This window comes from Ovis aries, chromosome 15 (assembly GCF_016772045.2).
Source record: "Ovis aries strain OAR_USU_Benz2616 breed Rambouillet chromosome 15, ARS-UI_Ramb_v3.0, whole genome shotgun sequence".
NCBI classification, from domain to species: Eukaryota; Metazoa; Chordata; class Mammalia; order Artiodactyla; family Bovidae; genus Ovis; species Ovis aries.
In genome coordinates this window covers 40242308-40260102 of record NC_056068.1, presented here as the reverse complement: position 1 = coordinate 40260102, position 17795 = coordinate 40242308, and the positions used below count along the sequence as shown (strand labels likewise).

General features: G+C 49.8%; 1 protein-coding gene across 23 annotated transcripts in view; it reads left to right on the top strand.

Annotated features, from left to right (window-relative positions):
• Positions 1 to 17795, top strand: part of MICAL2 (microtubule associated monooxygenase, calponin and LIM domain containing 2) — a 240883-nt gene that overhangs the window by 106678 nt on the left and 116410 nt on the right. For all 23 annotated transcript variants that reach the window (XM_060399889.1, XM_042233046.2, XM_042233047.2 and 20 more), the window contains 8 exons: positions 2098 to 2198; positions 6401 to 6658; positions 7829 to 7944; positions 8793 to 8919; positions 9999 to 10089; positions 11160 to 11307; positions 12323 to 12522; positions 13052 to 13158. In XM_060399889.1, the coding sequence (XP_060255872.1) occupies positions 2098 to 2198; positions 6401 to 6658; positions 7829 to 7944; positions 8793 to 8919; positions 9999 to 10089; positions 11160 to 11307; positions 12323 to 12522; positions 13052 to 13158 (1148 nt within the window). The remainder of the gene's footprint in view (positions 1 to 2097; positions 2199 to 6400; positions 6659 to 7828; positions 7945 to 8792; positions 8920 to 9998; positions 10090 to 11159; positions 11308 to 12322; positions 12523 to 13051; positions 13159 to 17795) is intronic.

Sequence of the window (17795 nt, the reverse complement as noted above, 5' to 3'; positions counted from 1 at the left end):
CATGCAGGGTAAGGGAGAAGAAGGGTGAAACTCCTGTTCCCAATTGAGTAAAATTAAAGATTTTTTTCCCTTTCTTTTTAACCTGACTTTGAAATATATATGTCTCCTTGAAAAGGCAGTGTAACAATGTTAAATAAAACTTTTATACTAAAAATAAATCATTAACACCCAGCACTACCTAGCACAAGAACAATCATTTTCATGTAGTCCTTTTCGGTAATTCTCCACTGGCATCCTTACTTTCTACATGGCCGGAGCTTTCACCGTAGTGTCAACACTGTTATTCTGCTTTTCTAATTCAGCATCACATTTTAAATGTTGTCCATTGTGCCCAGTCCTCCTGACGGTCAGGTTTGTCTGGAGTAGCTCATGCAGTGAATATATTGTCACTCACTGCTGAAGCATTTAAACCAGGGGTTGGCAAACCATGACTTGCCATGCATTTTTGTATTGCCTTCAACCTAAAAATGATTTTAATATTTTTAAATGGCTGCAGAAATATCAAAAGAGCAAATTTAAGGGAAAAATAAAAAAGTTATGAATTCAAGTTTCATTGTCCATCAATAGAAGTTTATCAGAATGCAGCCAGGCTGGTTTGTTTACCTTGGTGCCATGAGGGCTTGCAACACAGACCGGATAGCCCTCAAAGCCCAAAATATTTACTCTCTGGCCCTTTACGGTAAAAGTTTGCGGACTTTACTGTTACTGATAAAACTGCTGTTGGATTACTTCTGTAAGGTACTTTTCTAGGAACGGGATTAGTTATTGAGCCGGACTCCGCCTCTCACTGGCCACAGTGATGTGTGTCCACTGCATGACCTTCTGAGTGTCACCACGGTGGCATTTTTTTTTTTTTTTTTAGTATTTCCTCCCAGCATATTATGCCCTTTCGAATGATTTAAGAATTCTCCAGCCCTCCCTTCCCCTCAAAAACCAAGACAATAAACAAACCACCAAATATAAATTATGACAGGATGTTGAGTGTGTTTTTCCAAATATTTCAATGAGCTTCCTTCACACTTTGTTGCGGTCGTCACCTTTGGCCGTTTTTCGACAACAATGCCCTCACAGAGTGACAGCAGTGAATTTCCTGGATCCTCTGGGGGACCCTAGGCATGGATGGCTGTTTCCTATTTAAGAGTAATAAAGGGGTTTCCATGGTTACCCAGCACGCCTCTGTGATAACTGCTAAGTTGCCTTAAACCTGTTCCTTTTTCTCCTATGAAGCCACACCAGTGGTTCTCAAACTTGAGAGTGAATCAGAATCACCTGTAAGGCCTCTTTCAAGCACAGATTGCTGGTCAGACCCCCCAGTTTCCCATTCGGTAGGCTGGGGTCAGGCCCCAGTTATTTGCATTAATAAGTCTTCAGGTGATGCTGCTGGCTAGAGATCCTCCTTTCAGAAACACTGAGCTAAGCTGTTATTTTATGGCATTGTTTTAAATGGAGAAACCGAGCCTAAAAAGTCTTTTGCAGGTGATGGAAAGTCCAAAAAGATACAACCCAGTCCTCTGAATTGCTCTACCAGAGCCACCTGGGTTTTCACACGTAACACGAGGATGGTAGAAATGTCTCTTAATCTTTGGAGAATTCACATAGCTCTTGTGTCTCTGTTCACATGGAGGAAACAGTGGATGGGACTTGGATTCAGACACACTGTGGTTCAAATCCTGGTTCTGTTGCCACTTAACTGCCATGCCACGGATAGCACTGTGCCTTTCTGCAACATGTGCTCAGCTCTGACTTGGAAATACTGGTCCACAGCCCGGAAGAGCTTTGTGAGTTTTAAAAGAAATAGAGGCTTAATCATATTGCATTATGTATATCAAATCAGTATGCTGAACACCTTAAACCTGCACAAAGTTATATCTCAATTTAAAAATAAAATAGTATCTTTGTGGGACTATGAAGGCTGTGTTGACTTGGGTAAATTCCGGCACTTGATTTTATCTTTGCCAGCCCTCTGTATCTTCAAAACTTGTCTAACACAAATATTTTGCAGATAAATAATGAGACCTATAATGAGACAAAGCAGGATTCCTAACACACAGTAGGCGCTAAAGAAGTAATATTGTGTCCATAACCTTCTCTTTTCAGGGATTGATCTTGAGAACATTGTTTACTACAAGGACTGCACCCACTATTTTGTTATGACCGCCAAGAAGCAGAGCTTGCTTGACAAAGGTGTCATCATAAATGTACGTATCTCTTATCTCTTGGCTGTGTATCAGTCCTGTCTTTCCCTCTGGGACCTGGGCTGGCAGCATCAGCGAGTGTGGGAGTAGATGTTGTTCTGCCAGAAACTGAGTCCGAGTGGGGGGGAAGAGGGACTGTAGGGGAAGGCGCCACCCCCTACCAAGTCCTCCTTGGTGACGCATGAATGTTGGATGGAGGAGCCCACACTAACAATAAGGGCAGGGGTGTTTCTGCAGACAGCTGGACTGCGGGGTTGCTAAGATTCTCACCCAAGTGTCAGTGAAGGTCTTTACCATGTGTTTCATTTACCACTTCCTCCTTTTCTGGGCTGTCACACATAATTTGGAGGCAGATGGTGGTTCATTGTCCTAGTGGGACATGGGCATATTTACTTGTAAATTTCATGCTGTGGCCACATTGTCATGGTTTGGGAGAAAGCATTACTGTAGTCAAGAAGATTCAAGTTGAATCTTGGCTCTGCCATGTATTAACTCAGGACTGTGACTAAGCTGCTTGTCTTCTCTGAGCCTCAGTCTTCTCATCTGCACAATAGGAATAATAGTTTCTGTCTAAAAGGATTGTTCAGAGGAATATATTTTTAAATGTATGCAGAGCACAGACATGTTGCAGGCTTGTAGATTCCTTCCACAGCATCTCTGCCTGGTTTGGACACCTGGTTTTTTGTCCTGCTGTCCTTCCTGGCCTCTGCTTTCTGCTTTTGCACCTTCCTGCTTATACAGAGAGCAGGGCTGCAAGGAAAGAGCACATGGAGTGACCGGCCCTGGGCTGACAGCTTCTTTGGTCAGGGTTCAACCCTTCCAGAGCCCTGGTTGCTGCCGCCGCTGCTGCTATGGCCTTAAGATAAGGATCATGCAATCCAAGGTCAGCCTGCTCTCAGGGGGTCGGCCTGTAGCCCAGGCAGCATGGTGACCATTCATTGACGCTTGTCAGAGAAGAATGCGCCTATCCTCATGCCAGCTTGTGCTGGCAGCCGGCTGGGCAGCTTTAGTAACCCAGCCCTCCCCTGGGCCTCCTCTGCATCAGCTCAGAGCTTTGCGGAGAGCCTGAGTTGCTGGACAGGAGGCTGGGAATGGGAGGGGGGTTAGTGAATGAAGCCAGCTTAGCCCAATCAGCGGATGTGGTTTTCAGCATCTGGTGCCCCACTGCTGACCCAGTCTGGGGGAGGTAAGGCCGTGCCCCCTTTTCCCTCTGCTCCACAGATGTGCCTCCCAAAACTACCTCCTCCATTGGGATGCCTATGTCACATAGTGAAGGACTATTTAGGGCCCAAGGTGCAGGTACGGTGGGTTCCTTAGCTTGGAAGGAGCTACAGAAGTTCTTCTTAGCCCATCTCTGGGGAGTCAAGCCAAGTTTCAGTTAGGGTTCCTGTGTCACTGGCTGAGAACTCTGGCCTTCTGGGATGCTGAGGTTCCTCCTGGTCATCCCAGGGTGTTTGTCCTGGCCACAACATGTTGCTCATGGTGACTTGATTTTTTGGCATTGCCAAAGCCCCTCCATGCTCCCCTCAGGGTCTGTGCCGTGGCACAGGTGGGTGGGAACTTTGAGCTTTGGTCCCATAATTACTGCAAGAGCTGGGGGCCCATGGTTGTCCCCATCAAGGCCTTCCTTCTACCTCAGAGAATCTGGGAGCACCATCTGAGCTGGTGCAGAAGGTCCTTGAGATATAAGACATGATCTCTAGAAATTGGAGGTCAGACTGGGCATGGGAGAACTAGACACCATATGGCTCAGGGGTCCCGCATGGAGTCCAGGTGTCCAGCCAAGCTCTATAGTATTTGCACAAGCTGAGAGCTGACCTATCTACCCCAGTCTACTTAAATTGCCCTTCTTTACTTGCTCCCAGAGGAATGGCAAATCCTGTTTTCCTGTCTCTACATGGGCCAGCATCTTCCTTGAGATGCATAACGTGTTGAGTGAATGTTTGCTGAATGACTGACTGACCTGCTTCCCCATCTATTCCTGCTGATCTCTGGGCCTTTTCCCGCGACTACTGAAGGGAGACTAAAGTTTTTCTTACAGGAGCCCTCCCTCTGGGCTCTGAGCTGCGTCTGTCCCTCCAGGCCCCTGCCTCTGCTGACCTATGAACATGCAGGCTTGGTCTTATCCGCAGTAGCAGGGAGCTAGGTGGCCAGGAGTGTGAGGTGGACGGATGCACGTCGCAGCTGGTCTCCCCGTGCTGAGTCCGCCCTCATTTGCAGCAGTGGACAGGTGTTGCCTAACCTCCTTTTCTGGGCTGCAGCCTCCCTCCACCTCCACACCTTGGGGAACTATTCTTCCTCTTGGATTCCCCACTCTTCTCTCACGCTTCCTGCCTCCCTCTCTCCCTCCCCACCTCCGTCTAGGACTCAACTTATCTTCCCTAGGCCTGTGCAAAATGAGGCCCAAACTCACCTCCTGCCTGTATCTTCATTTAGCTCTCCTTCCTCGGCCCTACCCTCTTTCTTATAGCCCCATTCCCACTTTTTTTCTCTCATCCTTGTACTCACCTGTTTCCTAAAAGTCTGTTCTACTATCCACCCTCTCACCTGGGACCTCCAGCCCCTTGGCTCCTCCCGGCAGCCCTGGGGAAGGTGGCTGTCATCCCAGCACAGCGGGGGGCCGCTCCTTGGCCAGGTCCCCGCAGTCTTGCATGTGGCATCAGCGCCGGTGCCACCTTCATCATACAGTGTCCACATCCATCCATCACCCAGTCCTCCATAACGGTGCTTGTGGCACGTTTTGGAGAGGAGATATCTTTGAGATTTCTCCATTCACTCTCCCATACCCTTAGGGAGGAGAGTGATCTTGTGATCTAAGAATAGGTATGAGAAAGGAAAGCGAGTAACAGGAGCTCCAGCTGTGACCCAACAAAAGGCTCTTGGGCCAACTCTGGGTTCAATTTAGTTGACGTGGTTTGGATGTGGAAATACTGGAATTTGGGGGAAATCATGGCTGTTGGGAAAATTACCACAGTAGGTCACTGTTTGTGGTTGAGGCTGTGCCATCTAAGACCTTTGTAAATGCTCATGCTGTTACTCTTGGGGTGTCGGGGATGCACTTCAGCACATACTGCGGCTTGGCCGTTGTTATTTATTACAGACTGGAATCTCAGTCATTGTAAACTTCCCTATTCCTAGGCCTTGGGCTAGGGAGCCATGTACACAGTCTCATTCAGTTCTCACATGGTTCTATGGAGTAGATTTTGTTAATCTCATTTTGCAAACTCAAATTTTACAAATAAGAATACAGAGACTCAGAAAAGTTCAATAACTTGCCCAAATTTACAGTCAATGCAATCGATAAACAGAGATGGAATTTGACCTGCTGATCTCACTGACGCAAGGCCCATGTTAGTCTTACACGCTAGTCCTTGCCCCGCGCCCCAGGGGATTCGCATGTTCTGTGTCCTCTTTTGGGAAAGGTGGTCTTTTAGTTTCTGTAGCCACACTATGAGCAGATTTGGCTCTGGGAGATGTCCTAGAGATCATCGCCAGTGTCCCTCCAGGGGGATATCCTAGTCCTCTAAGCTCAGGGTTCTCTACCTCCCAGTGGGAAAGAGCAACGCAGGACCCTGAGGAGCCCTTAGCCTCTTGAGAAAAGGGGTAACTGATCTTGGAGAGAAAGTTTGAGAGTTATGCCAATTACCCGTTTCTTTTTCGGACTTGTTTGACCACTGGCCACAGCATTTCTGGACCACATTAGCTTAGTCCATTGTAAAATCACTCCTACTCACTTGCTTTTTTGTCTTTTAATTTTATTGAACGTTATCGTAAGAACCAGCCATATGACATACGCTTCTGTACTTCTGCAGGACAATTATTTACACTGTTCGTTACAATACACTGCTCTCTGTCAAAATTCCTATGTCAGATAGTTCTTTTAGAATGTAGTGCCAGGAATAAATTGCCTCCCCTAGGAATTTCTACGCTTCCTTCTTTCTGATAAGGAAAGCCCTGTAACATATCTCATTTCCCTTTTGCCTTGGATGCCAGGAAGCTCAAAGCCAAATGTGATGTTTAATCATAACTCTCAACGTTCCAGATGACTGGTTTGGTTCCTCTTTGTTCCTGGGCCCCAGTTTTCTAGTTCTGTCTCAATTAGCCTTTCTGCAAATCCATTCCAAGTCCTTTTGCAAAGAAGTGTATATGACTCCTTGCCCTCTTGAGGGCAAGTTGCTACACTGTGCTTGCGTTCTTTCCCCCAGGACTATATCGACACAGAGATGCTGCTGTGCGCGGAGAATGTGAACCAGGACAACCTGCTTTCCTACGCACGCGAGGCTGCAGACTTCGCCACCCATTACCAGCTGCCGTCTTTAGACTTTGCCATGAACCATTATGGGCAGCCCGACGTGGCCATGTTCGACTTCACCTCCATGTACGCCTCTGAGAATGCGGCCTTGGTGCGCGAGCGGCAGTCACACCAGCTGCTCGTAGCCCTTGTGGGTGACAGCTTGCTTGAGGTACCTCCTGCGTTTGGATTCCCCTGCTTCCTGCTGGAAGATAGACCCCCCCACATTGCTTTTGTAACTAGCAGCATCTGCTGTCCTGAAGCTCAGGGGAAGGACAGGCTCTCAGCCAATTGGCAGGACTCTGACAAACCCACCCTGGCCTCAGAGCCTGCCTTTTGACTAAATTCAGAGGCGTCAACTCTGCCTATATACAGGCAGGAACACTTTCCCTTGCCCCTCTGGTTTCTTCCAGGCTGGCTTCTTGGTTGGAGCACAAAATTAAGCAGCCCTGGTCTGGACTTCATGGGCCATCCTTCTTAGAGCTTGTAGACCCTGAGACTTCTTCCTCCAGTCTGTGGATCTCTGTGGACTTTCAGCATAAAGTTCATATAGGAGCAAGAAGGGAGTGTTGGCCCCAAAGTCCATGGCCTCCTTGCTCAAAATTCTTCCCAGAAAATATGCAGATGCTAGCATTCTTAGATTAAATGAATGCTTTCAGGAGGGGAAATTTTTATCTTAATGTAAGCACTGACCAAAAAATGATGATGCATGTATCCCACGTTAGCATCAAATTTCAAACCATGCTTTGGGTGCACATGGAACAGTTTAGTTAGAACTTAGCTTCGTGAATCCATGCTTGCTCATCCCTGTGTGCAGACTCTGACCTAAGCTCCTTGCATAAGCCCTCAGCACGCCTCTGCTGCTGTCCCAGTCCTCCTTCCTAGCTTTCTCTCTCAGCACTCTCCTCCCACACTCTCTGCTGCACCCAAACCAGACAGGCTGTTCTTCCATCGGGCTCTGTTATTTTCCTACCACCAAGCCTTTGCTCCCTGTTCTGGAATGGATCAAGATCAGAATCCTATCCATTCTTTAAAATTGGCATGAACGTACCTCTTCTATGAAGTATTCTTTGATTATTTCTGTCTCCCTCCCCCAGCATGGGAATCTGCCTCTGCCTTTTTGAGCCCCCAAAGCAGTTATGCTGTTCCATGTCATAGCACCCTTGCATAGACTTTATGCTACAGTTACTTGTGTTTGTGGTGAATCCCAGGGATGTGCCTGTCACCTCTCTGACCTCCCAGTGCCTCCCATGGGCCTGGCAAACACCAAGTGCTGGATAGAATGGGATGGCAGGCTGGGAATCACTGGAATCAACTGGAACTTTGTATGTGTCCTTTGTAGCCATTCTGGCCCATGGGCACTGGCTGTGCCCGCGGCTTCCTGGCAGCCTTTGACACTGCATGGATGGTGAAAAGCTGGGACCAAGGTACTTCTCCCCTGGAGCTTCTGGCTGAAAGGTGAGTACTGACAGCAGAACCCTCAGCTGGAGGCAGGGCCGAGTCAAAATTCAGGCAGGGGAGGGAGCGAGGCTGGATGAAATCTGGAGCCCCTACCTTGCTCTCTCTGCCTTCCCACATGTGGCCGATTTAACCTTTGGTGTCCCCGAGGAGAAGTCCTCCATAATGACCTACCTCTGTCATGATCTACTTCCCTAGGGCCCGGCTCTTAAGTCTTGGATGCCAAAGAGAAATCTTCATCTTTCAGGGCAGCCCTGAAGTTGGGGTTCTCAGCACTGCTGAGACACTGAGGAGCCAGAAGAGGTCTAGGGGAAGCCTCCATTGCAGCGCAGAGTCCCACTCTATTGAGGGTTGGGTGCTCTGACCTCCTAGGCCTCTTCCGCTGCTGAGATCCTGAGCTTCCTCCCAGACCTCTGCTGTGGGCCACATGGCTGTGACAGCTGGTGGACTGGGAAAAGTCAGGGCTGGCGGGTGGGGACAGGCCTCTGCTGGTCTTGGGTGTGGAGACCTGTGGTCATGAGGGAGCAGCCACAGGAGGCTGAGTGGCAGTTATAGCAAAACCACAGGTCGCTGGGCTGCCAGCTGAGTCCCTGCCCTCTGCCCAGGGGAGGAGGCCAGCATCACCACCTCCCAGGCTCCCTCCTGCTTCCTTCCAACCCTATTGACCTTCCCTTGCTTTGTAAATCTCAGGAACCAGGAGGGCCAGGCATTGCTGGGAAGGGTTATGCAAATACATCTAAGAAGTTCTTGAGAACATGGGAAGGGGGGCGGGGGATGGGGGGAAGGGGTGGAACTGAAGGCCCGAGGTTGCAAGAGCAATCTTTGACCCCAGCTCTGCCTCCCTCCAGAGAAAGTCTTTACCGACTGTTACCTCAAACGACCCCAGAGAACATCAACAAGAACTTTGAGCAGTATACGTTAGACCCGGGGACGCGGTACCCAAACCTCAACTCAAACTGCGTCAGGCCACATCAGGTAAGGCCTTGCCTGGAGTCCTGTCTGGGTCACTGTGCTCTGAGTGGTAGGAAGGGGTGGTCACCTAAAATCTTGGCACAGTCCTGGGACCGAGGTCACCAATGCCTCTTGGCCTAAAGGTGGGGCAACTCCTCTCCCTAGGAAAGCCACAGGGTAGAGTCAGCATCTCTAGCCCACAGAAAGAACTAGAACATGTAGGTGTGTGTCCACATATGTACATGGATTTACATGTTTGCTAGTCACTGAGCACACGCACTGCTGAGCATGAAAAGTGTTAGTCACTCACTCATGTCCAGCAACCGACCCCATGGACTGTAGCCTGCCAGGCTCCTTTGTCCATGGAATTATCCAGGCAAGAATTCTGCACTGGACCACTATAGCCATTTCTGGATTGGGCAGCCATTTCCTTCTCCAGAGAATCTTCCTGACCCAGGGACTGAACCCCAGTCTCCTGCATTTGGACTTCCTAAGTGGCACTGGTGCTAAAGATCCCTCCTGCTGATCCAGGAGACATGAATGAGAGACGTGTGTTTGATCCCTGGGTCGGGAATATCCCCTGGAGGAGGGCATGACAACCCACTCCAGTATTCTTGTCTGGAGAATCCCATGGACAGAGGAGCCTGGTGGGCTATAGTCCTTGGGGTCACAAAGAGTCTGACATGACTGAAGTGACTTAGCACACTCACTCCTGAACTGCGGGCAGATTCTTTATTGTCTGAGCCACCAGGGAAGCCCATTGCTGAGCATAGCTCTCTTGAATAATCTACTTGATCAAATATCAAGTCTTTTCCATCTGAGGTTCTAGAGTCTATTTTTTCTCTCACTGAGTTAGAGTCACACGAGCTCTGACCTCTTCAGTTAATAGCGTAAAAATGGTGTGAATTTTAAAAAGCCAGTTATCTAGATTCACTCTTGACTTCCCCCACGTTTGGGTGGATAACAGAGCCATAGCTCTGTATCAGGTTGCTGGTTCCCTTGCAGAAGGTCGTGCTCTTCAGTGAGAGAGGAAAAGGGTTCAGAGGCCCTGTGACTGGGATTTGGGGAAGCACTGGCAGACAGTTGTGTTCCCTCTCCCCCAGGTGAAGCATTTGTACATTACTAAGGAGCTGCACCAGTATCCTCTTGAGAGGCTGGGCTCAGTGAGGAGATCCGTTGGCCTCTCCAGGCGAGGTAAGAGGCCTTCCTGGGACCCCAACTCTGCAGGGAGCAGGCCGGCTGGGTGGTAGGCGAGGCCCAGGCCCTGCAGGCAGCCTGGTTCTGATCCAGTGGCCTTGGCCAGGTGCCTCTCATCTCTGCCCTTCAGTTTCTTCACCTGTAAACCCGGGACAGGACAACACCAACCATAGCATCACTGTGTGGCGTAGAGGCGAGTGCTTGGTACATTGCAGTGAACTGGAAGGACTTCCCTGGGACTTGCTTTTCTTCTCCTGTTTCCAGTCTGAAATCTTGACCCTCAGTTAGATAACCAGCTCCACATGCTTCGCTCTTTTACTGGTTCTGGGGCCTGGCACAGCGCTGGGCACAAGGCTAGTACTCAGTGTAAAAGGAAAGGAGGGCTAAATGGCTAACTGCTCAGTGTCCATCCAGCTGTGCTCAGGTCACGTCCTGCTTAAAGAGGCACCAGCTGCCCAGACCTGTGTCCTGCCTGCCACTCCTCTCTGCCCTCCTCATTCACACACCCCACTGCTGCTGGCCCTTTGATAAACCATTTCACATAACATGGCAGCTTTTTCTAGATTCTTTGCCATGCCACAGTCCTTGTCTCTTCCCTGGAGACCTCCTTCTGTCTTAGACACTCTCCTTGAAGTAGCTCATATGTACTTCCTCCATGACTCTTTCTTTGGAGAATTCCCTGGCACTGCCAGACTCTAGCAAACCTGCTCCCCTGGCATTGGCTTCTCCATCATTGTCACCCACTAATGCGTCTGTCTTCCCCACAGGATAAATGTGCTATAGACAGGGGCCATGTCTTCCTTACCCCTATGTTCCTGACCTCTAACCAGGACCTGGACAGAGTAGGGGTCTTAGGGACTCTTTACTGCAAGAGACCATGCTTCCTGTCCCAGCATCCTGCATGCTCTCAATAGGACCCCCTCAGGGCTGCACCTGTGCCTACAGCCCCTTACTTCCATACTTTTGCTCCTGGTCCCCACCCATGGTGGCAGATGGAGGGGTTCCCCAGGGCAGCTGCTGAGATTTCTGCAAAGCACTTCACCACTATCCGTCTCCTCCTGCTGCAGAGTCGGACATCCGGCCCAGCAAGCTCTTAACCTGGTGCCAGCAGCAGACCGAGGGCTACCAGCACGTCAGCGTCACCGACCTGACCACGTCCTGGCGCAGTGGCCTGGCCCTGTGTGCCATCATCCACCGCTTCCGGCCTGACCTGATGTGAGTCTGGGGCCCCGCTGGACCTGGCAAGCGCCTCACTTCTCAAGGGGACCTTGGAGACAAGGGAGCCCAGGGCTGTTCTACGTGCAGAATCCTTGGTTCAGTATTCTCTCCGCATACTTTGGATTTGAGTTTTTTCTTCAGTTTGTTCTCTTCCCTTTACACTGGTTACTCTGCCTGCAGCTTGTCTGATCTGTGAGGAGCTAAAGTGGCTCAGATTCACGAATTGATTGCACTTATATTCCAAACTCTCTTCTTTTGGGAAATTTGAGCATTTGCATCTTCAAGTTTTAGCCTCAAAAGAAGACTTAGAGGCAAGACTTAATTCTGGGGACCGGTTTGAGGTTTTACAGCCAAAAGAATTAGATTTGAGACCCAGATCTGTTAGCTGTATACTGTTGGGCAGGCCCCTTATCTTCTCTGAGTTTGCTTCTTTATCTATAAATTGGGAATAATAGTAAGGTCATTAGGAAGTTTGGATTGTGTTTGTGGAAATGCTTTATGATGTCAAAAGCACTATATGTCTGTTCTGTTGTTTTAAAATCAACTGCAGTATAACCTCACACCCATGAGCAAATTTGTCCAGAAGGCTGGATGGCAACCTAGTAAAGGTTCCCAACTGGTGCCTTTAAGAAATGAAGTTGCCTCAAGAAGGGGACAGGGCTCTTGCTTGTTACTTTATATAACTTGATTCTTTTATTTACAAGAAGCTCATATTAGTTTTGTAATTTAAAGGAAAAGAATATAAGGGAACTACTTAAAAATAAAATAGCTCATAGATTTTCCTATGTTTTCAGCCCAGTGACATTCTCATGGCCCAGATCTGATTTGGTCCCTCCCTGAGTGAGAACGGGGTCTACATCTTCTGGCTGAGCCCCGCTAAGGGGTCGGGGGTGGTGGTGGAGGGACCTGAGCAGGAACAGTGTCCCCTGCAGTGCTCCTTATGGCTGAGGTTGTTCAGCTCTTCACCCCTCTCCATCCTCTCCCTGAACTTCACTTCATTCTGATTCTCCAGCAACTTTGACTCTTTGAACGAAGATGACGCTGTGGAGAACAACCAGCTGGCATTTGACGTGGCGGAGCGTGAGTTTGGCATCCCCCCAGTGACCACAGGCAAAGAGATGGCATCGGCCCAGGAGCCCGACAAGCTCAGTATGGTCATGTACCTCTCCAAGTTCTACGAGCTCTTCCGGGGCACCCCTCTGAGGCCTGTGGGTAAGGACCTGCTTTCAGACAAGGCTTTCCCTGCCCCTGAGCCATCTCTGCTCTGCACCTACATCTTGCTGCTCTTCACACTGGTGGCCTCTTTTCTGGGGCTGACCCCTCCCCTCCCTTTGCCTTTGAGCCTAAATAGGGGTGGACCCTGTGCCCGGGTTCTATTCCCCAGGAGAAGGGAATGGCAACCCACTCCAGTGTTCTCGCCTGGGAAATACCACGAATGGGAGGAGCCTGGCAGGCTACAGTCCATGGGGTCGCAAAGAGTCGGACACAATTGAGTGACTAACACTTTCTGTGTATATGAGTGGGTCCTGTGTGGCAGGTGTCACATGGGGCTGGTCTGCACCTGCCCTCGTCACTGGGAGGTCACTGACAGAGTGGCACAAGCTCCCTACACAGGCCACTGGCAGCTTCAGTTGGGGATGAGGGAGTTACTTTGGAGGGACTTGGTCTCAGTGACACCCCCTGAACACTGGGGGAGCAGTGGCAGGATCCGAATCTCAGTCTCACTTTTACTTCCTAACAGATTATTGGCGTAAAAACTATGAAGAGAACGCCGACCTCGGCTTGGCCAAGTCATCCATTCCTCATCACTATCTCAACCTCACGTTTCCGAGGAAGAGGACTCCGCGAGTAAGTTTCAGTCTGGGGTGGTTTAATCTCTCTTTGCACGTGGATGGGGTGAGGGGAAGGGAAATGCCACAGGCTGGGTCTGTGCTGATAAATTACACAGATTGCGCACTCATGGAAGATATGAGTAGGACTCAGTCAACTTCTCTTGCACCATGTAGCCAGCTTCAAAGCTTTCAGTGTGGTTATAGGAAGGGCAGGGTAGAGAGCGAAGAGGACATGCCAGTGAGTATTTTTAACAGCACAGCAGATTAGCTCTGCCTCCTAAACAGGGAGGAGGAGATGATATCTCACGTTGCTAAGCAGTTTAGATCAGGAACATGATGGCCCTTTAGTAGCAGAGGTGGATGAAGAGGCTACATTTACACATTCTGTTCTATTCTTTTTGTTTTTTAATTCATTCATTCAGCAAATGTCTATTGGGCCCTACTTCATGCCAACTTTAAAGCTGAAAGTTTTGTTAGTTTTTGAGGGGAACAGATATACAGAGATGATTAATAAGTGGGCCGTTGCCTTTGAGGAGTTCAGAGCCTAATAAAGAGGTTCCCAAACTTTCCTGACTCAGCGGCACCTTTCACGTCTTAGTCACTTTTTTCACACTGCTCCCAGATCAAAAGAAATACCTAAAAGTTTCGTTTGTTAAGTATTTACATCCAAATATAATAACTTGGTAGGCGTGTTTTGCAAGGTATGTGACAAGCATCACTATGCTTCCCTAGAAAATTTAAAATATCCTGCAGCTCCTCTGTGAATTCACTATGGTCCCTTGGGGGTGCCTTGGTACATAGTTTGGAAACCCGCCGGCCTAGTGAGAAATTACAGTTTTTCAAAGGTATTTGTCTCATTTGGGTTGTGCTGCGTCGTCATCACTGCCCACGGACCTTCTCAGCTGCGGAGAGCGGGGCTGTGGTGCTGTTTGTCGTGGCCCTCGGGCTCCTCTTGTTGCGGAGCATGGACTCTAGACCGTGAGGACTCAGTAGCTGTGGGGCACAGGCTTAGCTGCTCTGCAGCATGTGGAATCTCCCCAGACCAGGGGTCGAACCTATGTCTCCTACACTGGTAGGCAGACTCTTCTCCACTGTACCACCAGGGAGTCCAAGAAATTATAATTTTACATGAATGGCCGCATATCCATGGAAGGTATAATACAAGTTGCTTTGATTGACATGCCCATTTTATAGATAAAACATGGAGACTCAGAGACATTAGGCTGCAAGGGTGTGCGCTGAGCTTACCTTCCCCCACCCTCACTCAGCAGAGGACCGCAGGCCTCTGCGCGCGTCTCCGTGTCTCTGGATCGCCGACAGGCTCTTAACTGCTGGCCAGTCACGCCTTGTCCTGCCGGCCCCTCTGCCCAGGGTGGAGCTTGGGTCGTGTGGCCTCCTCTCTTTCCCTGGGCTGTGTGATCAGTGGTCACTTTTTCCACTGCAGGCTGTGCTCCCTGGAATGTAGCAGTGGCTGTGCTGACTGCAGGAGCCGGTACTTAGTCCTCTGCAGGCCCTGTTTGTAGGAGGGGACAAGTTGGGTCTGGGGAAGCAGGGTGAGCAGGTCAGCTCAGGTGTAAGCAGAGCAGCTGTACCCCACTGGTCTGTCCCCCTCCGCTCCCCAAGCCACCCCACTCAGAGGCTCTGTGGGAGGCACTGTAACCCACCAAACATCTCACTGAGTGAAAGATGTTTTCTGGAGCCCAGTCATCAGCTTGCCCCAGCCCAGCCCAGCCGCTTTTCCTCTGATGACCGAGGACCCCCACTTTGGGCTACTCCATCCCAGACAAGCCAGTGCAGTCTCTCTGGAAGCTCTCTGAGCCAGACACTTGCCACTCTTCTCTGTTCACCCGATTTCTCCCACCACTTAGCCCACAACTGGGAACTGGAGAGGAATGTTTAAACCTTTCAGTCACCACACCTCTGTTTACAGAGTGACCGAATTGAAACAGCCTGGCCAGCTCTGGCTCAGGAGGTGGGAATGGTCAAAAGTCGGCTGTCAGCCAGGCTCTCCGAGGGCTTGCTGGAGCCTTGCTCCACTTTGCCCTGGCTCTGGGCGCAAATGCAGTGGGGATGCGTGGGCTCTGCCTGGCCCAGCCCTGGCTGGTTTTGGCCCATGTCCAGGGTGTGCTCCTTGGCTGTGCATGCATCTTGAGAGCAGTTGAAATCCACACATCTGATTCCCTCCCACGGCCCCATTTAACATCTGAAGTTTGTCCTGCTCCTCAGATAGGTAGGGAGGTCAGGTCATTGAAGTAAGTGCCTGCTGCAGGTATTTGTTGTCCCGCCCTTTCTCCTCAAACTGATTGAATGCTTCCTCTATGGGGGTTGGTGGGTTTATAAGGCCACTGAGTCACATTCTGCCCTGGTACTGAAACACCCCAGTGTATACTGTCTGCCATTCAACTCCAGTGCAATGGTCAGGCCACATGCAAAGTACCTTCTCCCCTTTTTATCTTGTGTCATAGGTCTGGATCCTCTTTTGGCTTGGAGATATCTGTTTGCAATGCTCTTTGGTCTTATGTCTCACAAGCCAGGGGTACTGAGTCCACTCCAGGTTGCCGCTGAACACACAGCGGAGGTCTACACAGATGACTGAATACTGTACCTACACATGGGGCTCCCCCACAGTTACACCCAGAAGATGTCAGTGCAATTAAACACGCTGTCTTCACTGCCCTGGTTCATGTGTCCTTACAGACTGGAGATGCAGGCTAGGCTGTTCTTGCGAGATTTTCTACACCAGGGCTCAAACACACAATCTGTATGTAAAGGTGCATCTGTATTCCCCTCCCCCACCCTCATCCCTCCCTGCCCATCCTTGCTCCTTGCTAACTTCAGAGGAGCATCTTGATACAGGGATTGAGCAGCCCACGTTTGTTCACATGTGGTGTCTTAATCTGAAATGGGCTCTTTGTTTCTCTCCTGAGCCAGGCTAACACTCTCCCTCCCTCCTGGTTTTTGATGTTGGTGTTAAATTCTTCTTTCCTCCCTAATCTTGTTTTCCTGATAATATCCAAATTCCAGCAAAAGACAACAACTTTGGGCAAAACCAAAGGCTTTTGCTCCATCCAGGAACTTATTTTAGAGAGAATGACTTTCCCATCCAGTGTGAAGAGGGCTGTACCTCTGGTGAGTGGTAACCCCCCGGGGCTGGTTGTCTCTGAAGACTGGATGGCCCACACCTGGGGAGAAGGAGAAGAGTAGCGGATTCTGCTTTCTCCTAAAAGGCCCTTGGTCCGCTTCTGCAGATCTGCCTCTGTCCCGATCAGCATCTAGCAGCCCAGTGGTGTGGGGCAGCTCCTGGAGACCCAGAGCTCTTGTCTCCGTGCTCACACATATGTGGTCTCTGTCCTGTGTGTGCATGTGGGTGTGTACACATGCTTGTCACCATACTCACAGGTGAAATCTGAACACACATATGTGATCTCTATCCTGTGTGTGCACATGGGTGTGTATATACACACGCACACACTACCTGTCTATGCTTTTCTCATCTGACCGCACATAGGTAATGCCTGGATTTACGGCCTCTTCAATCGCAATACATACAACAGACATAGTCAAAGTGTTTGGTCTTTGGTTTTCCCATTCTGAGCCCATTCCTTGAGGGACAAAGCAACACAGAACTTGTCATTTGTCCCTGGAAATCCCATCCTAGAAGCCAGGTCAGTGGCCCCAGGATTTATCCTGGTCTGCTGGCTGATTCTGACCCAGGTCCTCCTCTACTGCTGGTCCCTGCTAGAGTGGGGTTCACAAAGCATGACTCAGATCAGGGTCTGGTCTGAGCCGGGGGTGGGAGGGGCCCTTCTAACCCTTCTCCTTGACCCTCCTCCACAGACACTTTCCAAAGATTCAGGGACCATTATGTAAGAAAGTCCCTCCCCCATCCGCCCATTCATTCAACCAAGATTTACTAAGTCCCCACTTTATGCCAGGTTCTCATTGCTGGGGCACAGCAAGGAACAAGAGGGCCAAGGTCCCTGCCAGAAGGAGCTGACCTCCAGTGCAACTTCCTACGTTCCTTTCACTCCCCTTCTCCAGCTGTGCTCACAGAACCACCCACCCAGCAGCCAAAACTCCCACTAGGTTCTTCACACTTCTCAGTTCAGACTTGAAGACAGCTTAGGGAGGCAAGAGCCCTGAGTCCTGACGCTGCCTGCGTGGCCAGTGTAGGCCTTGAGCAGCGTGCACACCCCCACACCACCCTGGGCACCAGTGGTCTGCAGCTGTCTGTGGACAGTAACCACTCCTGTCCTCTGTGTTACCATAGCCTGCCATTCTGCACTGACTTGTAGAATGAAGACGCACTTTAAACCAGGCCGACAACTACATGTTTTGGTCTGCTGGTGATTCAGCACATGTTTGAACCTCTCTAAGTTTCTTTGCTTGGGTGGAAAATGTGACATAATAACAAACATTGCATTGCTGTCAAGACAGTGTTGAACCAATGTGAGCTGCAGATCTGATCTCCTTCTCTGGCACATAGAAAGGGTTCTGTACATGATGGTCCCCAACCTGTCCTTTAGGAGTACTGACTAAACAAAGATGCTCATTTTCTGAAAAGGGTAGAACTAGCTGGGTTGACCACTGGCGTGTGTACTGCAGCCGTGACGGATCCAGCGTCGTACGTGCGCACAGCAGAGCTGTAGATAG